At 43.6% G+C, this 19,940-nt stretch overlaps 1 protein-coding gene across 2 annotated transcripts in view; it reads left to right on the top strand.

Annotated features, from left to right (window-relative positions):
- Positions 1 to 1,732: 1,732 nt before the first annotated feature.
- Positions 1,733 to 19,940, top strand: part of ASB13 (ankyrin repeat and SOCS box containing 13) — a 51,927-nt gene continuing 33,719 nt past the window's right edge. For both annotated transcript variants that reach the window (XR_010751504.1, XM_066384713.1), the window contains exon 1: positions 1,733 to 1,971. Coding sequence is in view for 1 of the 2 variants with exons in the window: in XM_066384713.1 (XP_066240810.1) it covers positions 1,929 to 1,971 (43 nt within the window). In the remaining variant the exon portion in view is untranslated. The remainder of the gene's footprint in view (positions 1,972 to 19,940) is intronic.

Below are 19,940 nucleotides of genomic sequence, written 5' to 3'. Positions count from 1 at the left end.
GTGGGCGCAAAGTGGATGAATGAGGTCAAAGGTACAAACTTCCAGTTATAAAATAAGTCATAGGATGTAATGTACAGCATGGTGAATAATAATACATGGTGAATAATAATAGTACTGTATCTTCAAAAGTTCTAAGAAAGTAGATCTTAAAAATTCTCATCATAAGAAAAAAAATTCCCACAGTTATGTGTGGGTGATGAATGTTAAACTAGACTTATAGTGGTGATGATCATTTTACAATGCATACAAATATCCAATCATTATGCTGTATACCTGAAACTAGTATGTTATATGTCCATTATATCTAAAGAAAAAGAAAAAAGGTAATTAATCCTAATATGCAATGAAAGGAGATCAGCACAAAAATCAACAAACTATTTGATGACTATTTTAGGAACAATTCTGTTTTATTTTAGGAAAAAAAATTAACTTAGATTCTATACATTGCAACAAATTCCAGATGAATAAAAGACTTAATAACAACAAAAGGGAATAATATACATATTCTTACTCTTGGTGGGGAAATACATTCTGAATGAAGAAAGAGGGAATTCTTTCAGAATATACATGGAAATTTAAAAAAGCTTTTCTGCAATTAACTATTGAAATTGAACAAGAGTGAAGGAAAATGACAACATAATAAACTAACAAGAAATATTTGCTTTGTAATATTTTAGCATATACTTTCATTCATTCATATATAGACTTAAGTATATAAATATAAATATACTGCTCACAAAAATTGGGGGATATTTCAAGATAAATATGAAACAATAAAATATCCCCTAATTTTTGTGAGCAATATATATATGTATATATATATATAATTGTATGTTTATAAATATAGAAATAGGATATACACTCAAATCTAGATACTTTGTCAAGAGGAAATATTGAAGAATATACAAACACACAAGCACATGGCATTGTCATGGGGAAAACATAACATCCTATGGCAAATGTTTTAATTCAAAAATGTACATTTAGTAAAGAAACTTGCAAAGAAAATTCAAGAACCTAATTTTGGTAGACAAGTGGCAATAAAAGCGTACAAATACACATTTCTAGTAGACTTGAAAAGTCATTCCTAGCCCTGGGGTTCTCAATTCCCAGTGGTTTTGGATTCTGACAAGGCTCAAACCCTGCTCAATACAATGTCTTATTGTCTGGACTGGACATTCAAGTCCTTGGGGAAATCTCTGCCTGGATGAACCATCAAAACTTCTGCTCTCTGCTGTCCTTATATATTTCCAGACCAGACAATTACTGCTATTTTTACTTTCCAGCCCTAACTAACTTCTACATTTAGGCTCAGGTCAGGGTAGGTTAAAAAAAAGCTCTAGTTGTCAACTTGGAGTCAGTTGGAAACAGGGTCTCACTTCCCTCATGAGTCTTGGAAAGGCGTGTTTTTTTTTTTGTTGTTGTCTTTTTTTTTTAATGAATGTAAACGATATGGAATTTATGACCTCCTCAAAGATGAAACAGGGAGTAAGTACCTCATCTCCAATTAGGAAGTTCAGCTTTAAAATTAAACTCTGGGGCTTTACTGAGTGCCATCAATACAAAGGATGGTAGTGAGTTTTGGCAGCTGGGCACGTTTTGCACATGTACACATAGATACATGTTTTGTACAAGGCACCTATTTTGGACTTGGTCACATGAACACTCGGACACACGGGTACGTTTTGCACGTGGACACATATTTTGCACACGGACATATGTTTTGCCCAGCAAAGCGAGGCAGCGGCGAGAGCGGAACTGGACGTAGATGACCACGACGCGGCGCTGGCCTCGAGTTTCGTGAGGCGCGCCAGCAGGACCGGGAAACTACAACTCCCGGCACTCGCGGCCATCTCGGCAGGAGGCCCTTGTCACCGGCACCGCGAGTCACCCGCAATCGGCGCCGGGGGCGCGCGGCAGCAAGCGGCATGGAACCCTGGACCGCGGACGGCTGCTTCCTGGGCGACGTAGGTACGTGCGGGACACTGAGGCTGTTGCGGGCTCCGGGCTCGGGCACAGGGAATACGGAGCTGAGGGGCTGGCAAAAGAGTGAGGACCGCCAGAACTGGGTCTCGGAGACTGAAGAGGCGCCTGCGACAACATTGGCTTTGAGATCAGTGATGCGCCCTCTGAATGCGTCGTCTGCGGTGGTTTGGCGGGCCCGGGTCGGAGGGCCATGTCCTTAAAGAATGGGATCCGGCGATCCCGTGCTTTCAGACGTGGTTTCTGTGCCCTTGTAACCCGCCAGAGCTTTGCAGGCTGGTCATCATTGTGACGCGACAGTAGTGGGACTTCTGAACTGCAGACCCAACACCGGAGCTCTGGCAACCTTCAGGAAGATGCGGGGTGGGGGAGGGGTGGGTAGTCATGGCTAAGTTGGAGGATAACCTAGGACATGCCCATGAGAGACCATTCGTAGGACCCCTCTGGTATGAACCCAGGGTAGGAGCTGAAGAATCAGCTCCAGAAAGAGAATGCACCCTGTGACAGTTTGTCACACTGTAAAAAATGCATTCTTGGCTCTGCACTGATTATTTCTTACCTTTTGGGATACTCAAGAATATCCCTTTGAAGGCAAAGAGATATTCTTTTCTGGAGTCTAACTTTCTTTCCTACAAAGTAAGATTATGGTAAATAAAATAAGCAGTGAAAGCACTTTGAAAACCTGAAAAGAAAATCTGAAGTATTTCTACACTGGTGAATACAGTAATGAGATTAAAAGTGAGAAGTCTTGAAGGTAATTTAGCTTAAGAGGAATTACTTAAGCTAAATTAGAAGTTTAGAAGATAGTTTAATTGATTTTGCAAAAGAAGCCAACTTCAACATGATCAAAAGCATTTTAGTAATTATCTGTTTTTACTTGGCATTCCGTCCCAGGCAGACACAAGACTTTGACCCTGCCAATGCATCTGTATTTGATTGGATCAACTAAATAAGCAATGAACACCTGATCATGGAGGCCTATTTAAACACATATTTTAATATTTTAATTAATATAGGGCATTCAGTAGCACAGAAACTTCTGAGCATGACTTTCTACAGAGTTTAAGGAATGTATCTTTAGAAGAAAAGCACATTCTAAACCAGTGGTTCTCAACCTTTCTAATGCCGTGACCCCGCAATACAGTTCCTCATGTTGCGGTGACCCCAAACCAAAAAATAATTTTGGTGGCTACTTCAAATTTTGCTACAGTTATGATTCGGAATGTAAATACCTGATATGTATTATATATTTTCCGATGGCTTTAGGCGACCCCGCTGGGGTCGCGACCCACAGGTTGAGAACCGCTGTTCTAAACTAATGGTTGTTCAGCTGCTGGGGTTGTGGGTATTTTTTTTTTTTTTGGTTGTGGATATTTTTGACTATTTTAATATATTTCTCCAACATATGTTCTGCTGACATTTCTATTCTCAATACTAATGAAGAGGTCGCCGGTTCGAAACCCTGGGCTTGCCTGGTCAAGGCACATATGGGAGTTGATGCTTCCATCTCCTCCCTCCTCTCTCTCTCCTCTCTCTCTCACTCCCTCTCTCTCCTCTCTAAAATGAATAAATAAAATAAAAAAAATTAAAAAAAAATACTCCCTCTTTCTTTAAAAAAAAAAAAAATACTAATGAATAAGGTGAAGGTGTTGAATTCAAAACAAAGCTACTATCCCAGCAGGAGTATAGGCCCGTCGTAGGGGTGTTTTAACATTCTGATCTCAAATTCTGTTGTGTGTGATGTATTCCAACCAAAGTATGTAAGGTTTCCAGTTTTTATTATTTATTTGTTTATTTGAGAGAGAGAGGAAGGGAGAGATGAGCAGTGTCACTGTAGTTGTTCATTGATTGCTTCTCATATGTGCCTTGACCTGGGGTCTTAAGCAGAGCCGGTGACCCCTTGCTCAAGCCAACGACCTTGGGCTCAACCCAGTGACCTTGGGCTCAAGCCACAACCTTTGGGCTCAAGCCAGCAACCATGAGATCATGGCGATAATCCTATGTTCAAGTCAGTGACCCTGCATGCTCAAGCTGGATGAGCCCATGCTCAAGCTGGTGGTCTCAAGCTTTTGAACCTGGGACCTCAGCATCCCAAATCAATGCTCTATCCACTGTGCCACCAGCAGTCAGGCAGTTTTCTAGTTGTTAACACGTCACAGAGATAAAGATTGCAGTCTTACAATATGGCCTTGTCAATAGTACAAAGAATTTAGGGCAAGTCACATCCTAAACTGAATTTGATGTTTATAACTTAGCAAATGTAATACAGATTGTTATTGATCCAAGTAAATGTCTATTTGCAAAGTTTAAAAAGTGATCCCCATACTCAGTGTCCATCCTCGAGAACTTCTGATGTGGAAGTAAAAGGCTGGCAGGAGATGAAAGGAGGCCTCAGGCAGTTTGGGTTCTAAGCAAGAACTGCTGAGTTCTTTAGTTATTCTTAGCCAAGAACTCTAAACATAATTCATTGCTTACAGGGTTCAGAAGATGAGATGGAGAGAGAGACAAAGGAGAGGCAGCTCTGGACGGCACTAAGAGCCATTGAGCTTCTAGATTAGTATATGCCGGGCACTAGCTACAGGCCCTGGGAGAGCTGTTCAACAGTCATTATTGTTGATAATTTAAGACAAAACTGAGTTCATACAGCTGGAAAGAAGCAAAGCTGAGGTTTAAATTCAGGTGGGGTTTTGAGTGTTTTTTCGGTTGTTGCTTGTATTACATTAAAAGGTTCACACTGTTCCCATCAAATAGATCTATCTCTAATTGATTTGTAGGGTTACCTAAGGAGCTGGCCTGGTTTTGTGACTGGACAAACATGTCTGCTGTGGGTATCTCAGGAGATCTGGGAGTACTTTATCAAATACTAGTCCTCTCTGCATTGTACCATGTGGTCTTTCCTGCTGTGAGAAATGTATTTGGCTCAGGGGTCCACAACTAGGAGCATCCCAGTGCAAGTTCATCCTCCTGTTGTGTCTGCGGAATTTGATTTTTTAAAAATACAGCTGTATTGAAAGCACCTGGAGAAATGTAGATAATCAGTACCCTGTCTGTGAAGTCAACTTTAAGTGTTCTTAAATTGTGTTTCTGTTTCTGCCTTAGTGAAAGCTGCATTCTAGAACTCTCTAGAAAGTTTCCTTAATGGAAAAACCTCTGGGCACTGTGTTGTACTGCTAACAAAAACATCTGAAGGAAATCCATTTAGGATAGTTTTAACATCGATTGGGACTCTGAGTCAGTCACTGTGGCTGGTAGTGGTTGCAGTCTAGAGTACAAACAAATGTAATTTTTTGGATAATTTTGCTGTCTAGGAGAATGAGGAGGGGTTGGGAGTTTCTTCAGCTGGGGATTAAGGGTGGAGAAGCAAATGGAGTGAAGGTAAAGCAACCCCAAACTTGTCAGCAAAAAAGAGATACATTTTTAGTACAGAATTGAATAAGTACAATGAAATTGGTCTGAATGGCACAATATGGTGAGAGATTTAAGCTTCTTTGTTAATTAGAGTCATCTTTGGTGGAGATCCCGTGTACCAAGCAGGAAGTTTCCAGTACATACAAGCCAGGTGTCGGGCTAGACAGAAAAAGTACTTCAGGAGGAAAGAAGAAAGAACAGTTAGCTGTTCTGGGAAGCTGGTTCCAGGACACAGTGGAATGTAAAGGCAGTGCTTTCCCACAATAGAGATATATCTGAACAACATTTCCAGTCTTGGCTGGCTGCATATTGGAATGACCTGAGGATCTTTAAAAAATGCTGATGCCTGGATCCCATACCCATAGACATAGATTTCATTGTCCTGGGGTTGACCCTGGCCAGTGGGCTCAGTGTTAGAGCATCAGCCTGGCGTGTGGAAGTCCCGGGTTTGATTCCCAGCCAGGGCACACAGGAGAAGCGCCCATCTGCTTCTCCACCCTTCCCCCTCTCCTTTCTCTCTATCTCTTTCTTCGTCTCCTGCAGCCAAGGCTCCACTGGAGCAAAGTTGGCCCGGGTGCTGAGGATGGCTCCATGGTCTCTGCTTCAGGCGCTAGAACAGCTATGATTGCAGCAGAGCAACGCCCCAGATGGGCCGAGCATCGCACCCTGGTGGGCATGCTGACTGGATCCTGGTCGGGCGCATGCGGGAGTTTATCTGTCTGTCTCTCCCCCGCTTCTCACTAAGGGGAAAAAAATACAAAAAAAAGAAATTGTTCTGGAGTACAGCTTGGCTACCATACATTTTAAAAGTGCCTCAGGTGATTCTAACACACAACCAAAGTTGAGAACCACTGAAGTAGAGGAAGTCTTGGCCTACTGCATTCTGAAAAATTTAAGCAAATCTGGAACAGTTCTTTGAAAGCAGGGAGGGAAATGGAGTGAAGGTAAAGCAACCCCAAACTTGTCAGCAAAAAAGGGATACATTTTTAGTACAGAATTGAATAAGTACAATGAAATTGGTCTGAATGGCACAATATGGTGAGAGATTTAAGCTTCTTTGTTAATTAGAGTCATCTTTGGTGGAGACCCTGTGTACCAAGCAGGAAGTTTACCAGTTAGTTTGCTGCTCTGTAGAAGCTCGCTGTGGAAAAGTTACAGTGTTGTCCCTAGGAGACAGCCAGTCACTTGGGTTTTCTTTCCAAATCTTTTTCCTTGAGTGTTGTTTTCAGCCCATTTGTTGGGATGAGTTGCATCTGCAATGGATTATCATTCCTGTTCTTCTTACTAAGTCTTACTTATGAAGAGGGTAATCCTTTTCCAAGTTCTAGGAGTGGACTCTCATGTTGCCCCATCTGTACTGACTTATAATGAATTTGGGCATAAAAGTGCAAAGTAATGAATTGGGAATAAAAAAGGGCAGTGTCTATCTAAATTAACAGGCAGGATAAAAAAAAAATACACACACACACACACACACACACACACACAGTGTCTGTAAAGTCATGGTGCACTTTTGACCGGTCACAGGAAAGCAACAGAAGATGATAGAAATGTGAAATCTGCACCAAATAAAAGGAAAACTCTCCCAGTTTCATACCTATTCAGTGCAGTTCAATGTGGGCTCACGCACAGATTTTTTAGGGCTCCTTAGGTAGCTATCCCATATAGCCTCTACAGACTTGTCACTGACTGATGGCCTACCAGAACGGGGTTTCTCCACCAAACTGCCGGTTTCCTTCAACTGCTTATCCCACCAAGTAATGTTATTCCTATGTGGTGGCGCTTCGTTATAAACGCGCCGATATTCACGTTGCACTTTGGTCACGGATTCGAATTTAGCGAGCCACAGAACACACTGAACTTTCCTCTGTACCATCCACATCTTGACTGGCATGGCTGTGGGCTGCTCCGCTGTATACACGGTGTTACGTCATCATCTGCGCATGCGCACATGCTGCCACATCATCCTACAGAAACTGGGAGGGTTTTCCTTTTATTTGGTGCAGATTTCACATTTCTATCGTCTTCTGTTGCTTTCCTGTGACCGGTGAAAAGTGCACCATGACTTTATGGACACACTGTATTTTTCTTTATAATGATTTGTATGTTCAGCAAATTCACAACTCTTGAGAAGCTGATAAGGTTGTTTTGTGAAATTCTGGCTGAGGAATTCCATGGCCTTCCGCTTCTCGTTTTTTTGGATCATTTTGTTCCTTAGTCTGCCTTCCTGGGACTCACCTTTGGAAACGAGTATACATATTTTTGTTTTAAAAGCTTTACTTTCCAACTTGTATTGATGAAGTGAAAACAAAGGTAAGTGCTAACATCAACCGAGAATTTCATCAGTGTAATCTGATAGAAACAGATAGAAAGAAGGGATGAGGAAAATGTTTTCCTTCCCGGGTCTACCTTTCTAAAGATTTAAACAGCACCAAATTGTAGTCTAAAGCAGTGTATTGAGGCAAAGGTTGAAGAGTAGGTCTTTGGAGATGCTCAAATCACTAACAGTATTTTAAGGAGCAGAATTTATAGAAGTGATAAGATAATTTAAATTCTCTGAATTGCCTATCCAAAATCACCAGTTATTTTGTAGAATATTTCTGAATTTGAGTTTATATGATGTTACCTCATGATTAGATTTGAGTTATACATTTTTGACAGGATTACCAGGGGAGTGATGGGTCCTTTGTATGTCAATCACATCAGGAGGCACATGACACACCTGTCCCTTCATGGCCAGTGTTAAGTGTAGATGGAGATTAGGGTACTAGTAGGCAAAAGCTGAGAAAATACTTTTAAGTCAATGCTCTGAACTCTGCTTTGCTCCCCAGCATTTTAATATCCCTGCCATTCAAAATGGCCTCTTCCACCTGCTGAGGCTAACAGATGTTCAGAAGGTAGATTAGAGAGAGCTCACCTGTTCCATGATGGTTGCAATTCAAGCAGTGTATTCTTAATACATCACAGACACACGCACGCATCCTGCTATAACACAGAATTCTGTGTGGGTTGGGTAGTTTGGGTCCTCATTCAAAGGTACTTACAGCAAGTCAAATACCAAAAGGGACTTTTATAAGGAGTTCCCCACTGTGTGAGGTGAATTTCATTGCATGGTTCCGGAGGACAGAATTATACGGGAAGGGGGCTCTAAAGCTAATGTTACATTCTGTGTATAAAAGCCCCTGAAGTGCCAAAAATGGTGGCCTGCCAGGGGAGGGGTGTTCAGGGGTCAATGAATATCACACATGCAGTGATATAAAGGATCACTCAGAACCCACTGGAAAAATGAACAGGAAGAAATGGTTCTAACTTGAAGTTACCTGTGTGTTTTGTATATATGTAAAAAAAGTGCCCTGGCCGGTTTGCTCAGCGGTAGAGTGTCGGCCTGGCGTACGGGGGACCCAGGTTCAATTCCCGGCCAGGTCACATAGGAGAAGCGCCCATTTGCTTCTCCACCCCCCCCCCCCCCCTTCCTTCCTCTCTGTCTCTCTCTTCCCCTCCCGCAGCCAAGGCTCATTGGAGCAAAGATGGCCCAGGAGCTGGGGATGGCTCCTTGGCCTCTGCCCCAGGCGCTAGAGTGGCTCTGGTGGCAAAAGAGCGACGCCCTGGAGGGGCAGAGCATCGCCCCCTGGTGGGCAGAGCGTCGCCCCCTGGTGGGCGTGCCGGGTGGATCCCGGTCGGGCGCATGCGGGAGTCTGACTGTCTCTCCCCGTTTCCAGCTTCAGAAAAAAAAAAAAAAAAAAAAAAAAAAAAGGGCAGTGAAATCCATTAGATGTTTGTGAGTGGTCAAGCTTTGAGAATTTGACTTTGATGGCTTAGGAAGGCAGAGTCAGAAACCATTATGTCCTATTTGGGCTGGAGTATATTTAACAAGTTTATTAGGAGCCAGAGCTAAGAATCCCAGAGATGCTGAATGGCTCTAAGTGATTTTGGTTTTGCATTGGGACAGGAAATATGTCCCATGTCTAGATGGACCAGTTTCTAGATATGGGACACACACAAACACACATGCATGAGCCTGGTGTGTGGTTTGAGAAGCAGGGATTCCTATACTGTGTCATCTTAGGCAATTTGTTTTCTAAAATGGGTTAAGTGAGAGATTATAAATGATTTCTTATTTATATTTAAATTATAGATGTAATACTATATGTAGTTTAAAAAATTAAATGGAACCACGAGACTTACCATGAAACATTTTTGTCTTCCTCCAATCCCCACCTCGACTCTCCTCAGTTCCCACTACATAGAAACAACTACTGCAACTCTTTTAGCTCTTTATCTGGTTTACCTCCGTTTGTCTAGTAAGTGTACTGAAAATGTGATTTCCTGACTTTCAAAACTTTACTCTCCTTGCAGACATCCTATTTTTTTAAAAAAAATTTTTTTTTTTAATATTTTTTATTTACTGATTTTTTTAGAGAGAGAGGAGTGAGAGAGAGAGAGACAGAGACAGAGAGAAGGGGGAGGAGCAGGAAGCATCAACTCCCATATGTGCCTTGACCAGGCAAGCCTAAGGTTTTGAACCAGCGACCTCAGTGTTCCAGGTCGACGCTTTATCCCATTGTGCCACCACAGGTCAGGCGCAGACATCCTATTAAGGAAGATGAATCCCTTGTCCACTTGGTGTTTCTCCATTTCTATACATTTCCCTCCAGGATCCTGTAATATAATTGCCTTTTTTTGATAGTTTTTTGTTTTTGTTTAAAGCAGTATCTGGGCATTCACATTATTATGACTGTGAATATTGTCCACAGCTACACCTCTTGCTATACTAGGATTATATTTCACTTTTTGTATAACGTTTTGCTTTTTTTGGTGGTACCAACCGTTCTGTTCTATTTATTTAGTTTTCTATATACACAATTACTAATTCATCCCCAGGCTGTCTCTCAGTCTGCCTCTCAGTCTGCTCAGGCACCTCAGGTAACCTACCCATTCCACTGTCTTTTTTGTGGATGACTTGGGGACATAACCCCTGAAGCTTGCCCCTTCCTGCTCCACCCTTATAGGGTGCTCCTGAGGCTGCTGCCCACCTGCCAGCCTGGAGCCTCCTTCCACCAAGTCCTGGGAATTTACATTGCCTCTTTTCCACATTGAGTCCTAGACCCTGTATCTCCCTCTTTCTTGATTTAACTCCCTCATTTTGATGGAACATATGTCCCAGGAATATCCCCAGAAAGAGTCACAAGGAAGCAAATTGTTTGAGATCTTGCTTGTTGTTCCCAAATATCTTGATTCCATCTCCACGCTTCACTGGCAGCCTGGCTGGGCTGGGAATTCTGTGATGGAAATCATTGTCTCACAGAATTTTGGAGGCATTGTTGCTGCCCTCAAGTCTCCAGAACTGCTTTAAGGGATCAGATGTCATTCTGATTTCATCATCATTATTATTTTTACCAGCAAAAGGAGTTTATTTGGGGATAGCAGAGGACTTGTAACTTGAGGATTGCAAACTATGGCAAAACCATATGCAAATTGGGAAAACAGAAGAGAGGGGCTTGTTTTTATAGAGAAAAGAAAGGAGTTGGGATGATGTTCATTAATGGGTTGCTGCTGAGCAAGGAGAAAATGTCCTTCCTCCTGCTGGGGCAGTAAAGCAAGCTTCTTCCAGTTGAGGTCTGTGAACAAGGAGTAGTAGTAGTGCAGGAGAGCTCCCCTTCAGGTCTTCCCACCTCCATTTCTCCTTCCTTCCTTCCTTCCTTCCTTCCTTCCTTCCTTCCTTCCTTCCTTCCTTCCTTCCTTCCTTCCTTCCTTCCTTCCTTCCTCCCTCCCTCCCTCCCTCCCTCCCTTCCTTCCTTTCTTCCTTCCTTCCTTCCTTCCTTTTCTTATTAACTGAGAGGAGGGGAGGCAGAGAGAAAAAATTTCTGTATGTGCCTGTTTGTATGTGGGTTGGGAGGAAGGGGTTTTATGAGAAATGTGATAGTTAATTTTATGTGTCAACTTGGCTAGGCTAACAGATTCCCAGGAAGCTGGTAAAACATTGTCTTGGGGGTGTCTGTGAGGGTGTTTTTGCAAGAGATTAGCATTTGGATTGGTAGACCCAGTAAAGCAGATCACCCTCCTCATTATGGGTGGACCTCATTCAGTCTGTCGGGGGCCTGAATAGAACGAAGAGGTGGAGGAAGGGTATATTAGCTTTCTGCCTGACTACTGAGCTGGGACATCTACATTTATTCTGTCGTCAGATTGGGACTTTAAACCACTGGCTCCCCTGGTTCTCAGGCCTTCAGGTTTGGATTGGACTACAGCACCAGCTTCCTTGGTCTCCAGCTTGCTGATACAGATTGTGGGACCTCCACAATTTTTTTTTAGTAAATGAGAGGTGGGGATGCAGACAGACAGACTCCTGCATGCGTCCTGACTGGGATCCACCTGGCAAGCCCCCTATAGGGTGATTCTCTGTTCATCTGGGCTGCTGCTCTGTTGCTCAGCAACTGAGCTATTTCAGTGCCTGAAGTGATGCCATGGAGCCATCCTCAGTGCCTGGGGCTAACTTGCTCTAGGCAATTGAGCCATGGCTGCTGGAAGAGAAGAGAAGAGAAGAGAGGAGGGGAGGGGAGGGGAGGGGAGGGGAGGAGAGGAGAGGAGAGGAGAGGGAGAAGTGGTAGGGGTAGGGGTAGGGATAGGAGTAGGAGTGGAGAAGCAGAAGCAGATGGTTGCCTCTCCTGTGTGCCCTGACCAGGAATCGAACCTGGGACATCCATATCCCGGGCCAACATTCTACCACTGAGCCAACCAGCCAGGGCCCTCACCTCCATTTCTAAGGAGATTCCCTTCATTTGTTTTCACATTAAGTTGCATTTTTCTAGAAAATAAATTAGAAAATTTTTTATGGAAAACTTCATCTAAGTTTACACATTTATTGTATAAAATGGGTCTTGTATATTTATAAATATACAAGATTGTATAAAACATACAATTTATTATATAAAATAGAAACTTGTACAAAATGGGTCTCATGATTTTTAAAATTCTCTGTTGTAATAGATTTTTCCCTCTTACTACTTCTAATTTTATATATTTATGCTTTGTCCCTTTTTTATTTTTTCACTACATACAGTAGCTTATGGTTTATTTTGCTAATTTTTCAACATTTGTAATTTGAATTTATTTATAATTCTACTTTTGTAGTTACTGCTGTTTTCTTACACATTTCTTTTATTGTTATTACTTCTTTTTTAAATTGAATTTATTGAGGTGATACTGGTTAACAAAATTATACAGGTTTCAGGTGCTCAGTTCCACAGCACATCATCTGTGCACTGTATTGTGTTCACCTCCCAAGTCAAGTCTCTGTCTGTCACCATTTATGTCCCCTATACCTCCCTCCTCCATCCCCCACCCCTGTTATTCTGTGTCTGTGAGTTTTTTCTCTTTTTTTGGTCCTTTCTTGCTCAATCCTTTCCCCCTCCTCAGGCAACTCCACACCCCTGACAGTTGTCAGCCTGCTCTCTATGAATCTGTCTCTATTTTGCTGTCAGTTTATTTTGTTCATTAGATTCCACATGTAAGTGATATCATATGGTACTTGTCGCTCTTCGATTGGCTTATTTCACTTAGCATAATATTCTCCAGGTCCATTTATACTGTCACAAAAAGTAAGATTTCCTTCTTTTTATGGCTGAGGAGTATTCTACTATGTAAGTAAAAATAGATTTTTTTTTATCCATTCATCTATTAATAGCCACCTGGGTTGCTTCCAAATCTTGGCAATTGTAAATAATGCTGCAATGAATACAGGGGTGCATGTATTCTTTTGAATTAGTGTTTTGGGTTTCTTTGGATAAATTCTCAGAGGTGGAATCACTGGGTCATAAGGCAGATATCTTTGAGAGTTCTCTTTTCTCCTTTTGGCACTTCTGTTAGTTGAATTTTAGACTTCCTCAATGTAACCTGTATTTTTCTTACTATTATTTTTGTACTTTTCATCTCCTCATTATTTTATTCTACTCTCTAGATTTTCTGAACTTCATTTTTCAATTCTTACTGGATTTGTTTTTAACTTTTGCTATTATATTTTTATTACCAAAAGCTCTTATTCCCTGACTTCTCCTTTAAAAAGCCTTCTATTGTTTTAGTATCTTTCTCCTCTCCTCTGAGGTATTAAAATAGTTTTTAAGAAGTTTTAACCTGCATTGACCCGGTTTCTTCAGAATTCCTTATTCTCTGTTCATTTTTTTTTTTTTTTTTTGTATTTTTCTGAAGCTGGAAACGGGGAGAGACAGTCAGACAGACTCCCGCATGCGCCCCACCGGGATCCACCCGGCACGCCCACCAGGGGCGACGCTCTGCCCACCAGGGGGCGATGCTCTGCCCCTCTGGGGGCATCACTCTGCCGTGACCAGAGCCACTCTAGCGCCTGGGGCAGAGGCCAAGGAGCCATCCCCAGCTCCCGGGACATCTTTGCTCCAATGGAGCCTTGGCTGTGGGAGGGGAAGAGAGAGACAGAGAGGAAGGGGGGGGGGTGGAGAAGCAAATGGGTGCTTCTCCTATGTGCCCTGGCCGGGAATCGAACCCGGGTCCCCCGCACGCCAGGCCGACGCTCTACCGCTGAGCCAACCAGCCAGGGCCCTCTGTTCATTTTTTATCTTTCTTCTTTTCCTATAAACTTGGCTCTGCATTTGTGTTTGTGAGAAGCACCACAGAGAATGTTGGAAGGTAGGCTTGTTGATTTGATTTCATCAGGGAGTTGGGTAGGGACCTGGCTCTCTCAGGGGACTGGGGGCTCTTGGTAGACTTCAGTGTCACCACCTCTAAGTCTCCCTGCAGCTTTGCCCCCACCCACCTCCCCACCAGGCATTTTCTTATGGGTGGAAAGATATTTAGAGCCTGAAGCTTGGTCTTTAAAAGGACTTCAACAAATATAACCAACAAACCATAGAAGCCAGTTTAGGGCAAATGGAGATATTCAGAGAAATCACACATAGTGAGTTACAAACTCTTGTACATCATTCTTTCACTTTTCTCCATTAAACGGCCCTGTGATACGTGTTTGCCAACGATAAAAGAACTGATGTTTAGATGATTTCAAATGAAAAACTTACCCAAATCCCTGGGTTAAGATAGGGAAGATGGACGGTAACAGTGGTTAGGATGCAAAGCCCTCGCCCTCTGTGCTTTGTGGTTAGGGGAGGAGGAGGCGGGGAGGGGTGACGAAGGAGATGATGGGATCTAATGTGTTCCTGGAGGACTGCCCACAGAGGGACTACACTGCTATTCAGGAGCTGCCTCCTCCTAATACCCCATTTCTTCTTCCTGGCTGTCTTTCTTTTCTTAGTAACCCATGTTAACTTCTTTTCTCTTTCTCTTTTGCTTTCAGTTATTCTCTTTCACTTTCTTTTTTCCTCTTTTACTGACTACTTTGTCCATACAGGAAGGTAACCTTTTGTGTTTCATTTAAAACCATACTGAAGGCCATTTGACTGTATGTTTATAGACAAACAATATTTTGGGTAGTCATAATTAAAATATTGAAAAAGACCTTGCTGAAAAATCTCTTGCAGCAACAGAACATTCAACCCCAATTCCTAAGAAAGGGTTTCTTTATAGAAAATAAAGACTTCTGTTTTCCCTTGAGAATGAAAGATTGCTAATTTCCACTACACTAAAACTTTAATTCAGACTGCACTATTCAAAATTGGCGATTGTTCCCTGGCCGGTGGCTCAGTGGATAGAGCTGTCGTCTGGCATATGGATGTCCTGGGTTGGTTTCTGGTCAGGGCACATAGGAGAAGCAACCATCTGCTTCTCTCCCCCTCCTCCTCCCCTTTTTTTTCCCTCTTCCCCTCCCACAGCCAGTGGCTTGATTGGTTAAAGTGTGGCCCTAGGCGCTGAGGATAGCTGGGTTGTTCTGAGTGCGACAGCCTCAGGCACTAAAAATAGCTCGGTACTCAAGCACTGGCCCAAGATGGGGTGGCCAGTTTATCCTGGATGGGGTTCATGTGGGAGTCTGCCTCACTATCTCCTCTCCTCTCACTTAAAAGAAAATTTGTGGTTGTGATAAACACCATTAATTAAGCATTCCCTTTGTGCCTGGCTCTTCATGTATATTGTACCCTTGATTCTTAGAGCATCCTGCAGAGTAGGTTTTATCATCCTTAGTTACTGGTTTCTTTGTCCTTATGGGCTTATGACCCTTTTCTTTTTTATTCCTTTACTATTAGAGGGATAGTTATACTTTGTTGTGCTTTTCTAGTCATGTTGATTGTAAAGGATTTCTAAGGTCCTTTCAATTCTTAATTCATTGGTAGCTTTTATGCTCACATCCTCATCCTTTGGGGACCTTGTGGGATGAGTCACACTGAAATTCTGACTTCCCCTGACAGCTGAAGGTTAGCCCAGGGAGCAGGCCTCAGAATACCATCTCCACTGGGACTTCAGTGTTGGTTCTTGGCTGCTACATCCCCCACACTGGACTCTCTGTAGAAATTGCCTGCCCTCCCTTCTATCTCACTCTGCCCCCATTTCAAGAATGTTTACTGGGATATTTGGGAGAAGGATATATGCCAGAGCCGGCAGATTATTTTCAATCTGCAGCTGTGGCAGAGAAGAACCTTTTTGTAGCAAGGCAGTGCATCTCAGAGACACGGGCTTTCAGGGAGGGCTGGTGGGCCCTTGGCTGAAGAACTGTTGTTTGGGCTCTAAAAGCAGGATTCTGGTCTCTGGATAACTACCGTAAGTGAGATGCTGGTAAAGTGGTTCTATGGACAAAAAGAAAAAGAAAAGGAACACAAACAAATTCTGATTTGCTCCTTTTCCTGGTGTAAATACCTACACCATGGCTGATTGTGAGCCCTGAGTGGTTTCTGGGTGGGAGAAATCTTGGATATTTAACAGCTGGCTCTGGTGAGCTGGTAGGAACAAGGAGAGATGATAGAGCTGGAACCCAAGATCCCAACAGGACTAGCAGAAGTAGTTATAATGATGATAATGATCCCATCGCAGTTCTAGTGTCTGTCGTTTATTGAGTGCTTACTGTTGGCTGAGCATTGTGCAAAGTAGTGCCAGTTCAGTTTCCACAGCCACCCTGTGGGGTAGGTAAAAACATCTCCACTTTATAAGTAAGAAAACTGAGGCTTTGAAAGGGTAGGTAACTTGCGCGAGATCAAAGAGCTCTCTGTGACAGACAGGTGTTGGGTAATTCCTGAGGCTCCTTGGTCACCAGATACGGTCCCCATCAGGGCAGGCTGATGCAGAACCACTTGAATATTCAGATAGGGCTTCTTAATTCCGACAGACGGCTTGGGCCTGGGGCCATTGGATGTGAGGCATCAGTGCCCAAGCTAAGGCAAAGATAGTGTCAGAGCTGGGAGCCCAAGGGGTGCATATCTGAATCGGTCAGGTCATGCTGTCAGGCAGGAAGGTGGCAAATGTGTGCCCAAGCATCTGTCATTCTTCCTTAGGTAACCCCAACTGTTGTCTGGCAGTAGACTTCTAGATGACATTGCTGAAACTTTTCTAGTTTTCAAAAGGAGGGTCTTCACTTAGCCCTTCAAGAGCTTGGTCTACGTGAGGAATGACACAGGTGGCACCATGACCTCAAACCAAAGCATCGGCGAGAGGCAGGAATGAGCTGAGATGCAGCAATCAGTCTGCAGCAAAGTGCCCAGATGCTCTTCCAGGACTGCAGCTTGGCCTGTGTTACAACACACTCCTATTTAATTGATGCCCAGTGCCTGGCTCAGTGCCAGGGGCTGGGCAGGCCTGTGAGGGGCAGGGGAGGAGGCCTTCCTTGGCAGGTAGGGAGTGGAGGGAGGGTGGCCCCAACTGCAGGAGAAAGACGTCTGGCAAGTCAAACCTGCTTCTGTATTTATTCTTTCCATACCTGTCCCATACTTGTGTGTCAGGCTCTGTGCTGGAACCAGAGGGTAGGCTCATCCTATCCTAAAGATGCTTGAGGAAGGATGGCAGAAGAGTGCAAATGAGGGCCAGGTGTGAGGGAGTGCACAGCTATCGGTGCAGAGATGGCATAACGAGGGGAGTAGGTGGGTGGGCTGCATGTTGAAAAGCTTCTGAAGGAGAAACTGGGTCTTATTGGGAGAGGAAGACTTGACTCACTGAGGCAGAGGATGGGGTATGGGGAGCTGTGGGGTGCGTTTCAGACAAGGACAGCTAACACAAAGGCACGAGGCCTGGCCCACTAGACCCTATGGGAGCTATGTGAAGTTCAGTATAATTGGAGACAGTTGTGTGTGTGTGGATGGTGGTGGTGGTGGGGAGGGGGAAGGAAGGCTGGGAAAAGAGGCCAGGACTCCATCCTGGAGCGCCTGTGTACCTGGCTTTGTGTACCTGGCTTGTAAAGGAGTGTGGATTTTATCCTGAAGAAGGGGGCAATTGAAGGGTTCTGAGCAGGCCCCAAGTGACCTACTTATGGTTTAGCTGCATTAGGGAGGGGATAAGGGATGGGGCCCAGGGGAGGAATGGGGAGACTGGCAGGGGGTGATGGGAAAAGGGAAGCTAGGAAACCAATTAAGTGGCAGGGCTGGGACTTGGGGAAATACTCATCCCAGAGGGAACTTGTCAGAGTGGGAGGTGCTCAGATTTCCAGGGTGGCCCCTCTCCCAGGGAGACGGGGCTGTCGTGTCACAACAGGGGTTTAAGCACAGGGCTAGTAGCAAAGTCTGAGTTCAGGCTTGGCAGTGGGCTGACTAATGTGGAGTGCTTTTCTGTGCTCTATTCACTGATGGCAAGCAGACGTGTCTTTTGGCTTTATGGTTAATAAGTCCCCACCTTTTCACTGAGGGAAAGCTGAGCTTTCCACAGAGGGCCAGTGCTCATTCACACAACTCTGTAAGGCACCATGCAGCCCTCACGTTCCTGTGTACAGGTGGTTCTCCACTCTCTTTGCTTCTCAGCCCTTCCTGGAGTCATCAAAGGCTGTTGAAGTCTCTTCCCATCCCCCCAACTTTAACTGTCCCCTGTTATGACAGCCTGTGGTTGGCACCAGCTGCAGGTGATCAGCTCCTTACCCCCAGGGACTCTTCCATCTTTTTGTTACCTTTCTTTTCAAAAATAATTTTTAAAGTTTTAATTGTAGTAAAAAAAAATAGAAATTGTTAATATGCTAAATTTTAAGTGTGTGGTTCAGTAGTGTTAACTACGTATGTACACATGGTTGTGCAACAGATATCCAGAACTTTTTCTTCTTGCAACACTGAAACTGCACCTGTTAAACTGCCAATTCTCCTCTCCCTCTGGCAACCACTGTTCCACTTTCTATCTGTACGAATTTAATGACTCATGAGTGGAGTCATATAAGTATTTGTCTTTTTGTGACTTTTTAAATTTCACTTAGGATAATGTCCTCCAGGTTCATTCGTGTAGCATGTGACAAAATTCCCCTCCTTTTTAAAGGCTGAATAATATTCCATTACATGATAAACCACATTTCTCTGTTCATTTATCTATCCATGGACACTTGGGTTGCTTCCACTTGGCTATTGTGAATAATTCTGTAGTGAACATGGGGGTGCAGTATCTCTTCAACATTCTGCTTTTGGTTCCTTTGGGTATATACCTAGAAGTGGAATTCCTGGATCATATGGTAAAATCTTTAACAATTTTTTTTTTGTGTGACAGAGACAGAGAGAGGGACAGATAGGGACAGACAGGAAGGGAGAGAGATGAGAAGCATCAATTCTTTGTTGTGGCACTTTAGTTGTTCATTGACTGCTTTCTCACATGTGCCTTAACTGGGGGGCTACAGCAAAAGAAGTTACCCCTTGCTTAAGCCAGCAGCCTTGGGCTTCAAGCCAGTGACCATGGGGTCATGTGCATGATTCCACACTCAAGCCAGTGACCCCATGCTCAAGCTGGTGAGCCTGTGCTCACGCCAGATGAGCCTGCACTCAGGCCAGTGACTCGGGATTTTGAACCTGGGTCTTCTGCATCCTAGTCCAACACTCTATCCACTGTGCCACTGCCTGGTCAGGCTCGTTAATAGAACTAGAATACTCTTTTCCATAGTGGCTCTTCCCCTCCCTTAGCCAGTGACTCGATTGGTTCGAACGTTGACCCGGGTGCTGAGGATAGCTTGGTTGGTTTGAATGCGTCAGCCTCAGGCACTAAAAATAGCTTGATTGATTCCAGCACTGGCCCCAGACAGAGGTTGCTGGGTCGATCCTAGTCAGGGCACATGAGGGAGTCTGTCTCGCTATCTCCTCTTCTTTCACTTAAAAAAAGTTTTTTTTTATGTCTAGACTTTATGATTTCTTTTAGTAATTCCCTCCATTCATACATTCAGTTATTCATTCAACAAGTGAGTGGAGCATCTTTTTTGAGCTATATTTTGTACCAGGTGCTGGGAATACGGAGCCACCAAGTGATGCTTTTCGTAGACTCACTGCAGCCTGTCTTATCCATATGCTTTCCTACTGGCCCTGGATGCTTGGGTGCTCTTGCTTCTAAGTTCTTATAACTTGAAACATTTCTCCAGTATTGCGTCATCATGTTTTTTTGTTGTTGTTTTGTTATATTTTGGGGTTTCTTTTTTTTTCTTTGCTTCATCATGTTGTTTTGAATTATTTGTACATCCCCCCTTGCTCATGACT

This window comes from Saccopteryx leptura, chromosome 5 (assembly GCF_036850995.1).
Source record: "Saccopteryx leptura isolate mSacLep1 chromosome 5, mSacLep1_pri_phased_curated, whole genome shotgun sequence".
Lineage (NCBI taxonomy): Eukaryota > Metazoa > Chordata > Mammalia > Chiroptera > Emballonuridae > Saccopteryx > Saccopteryx leptura.
This window is presented reverse-complemented; position numbering and strand designations above follow the sequence as displayed.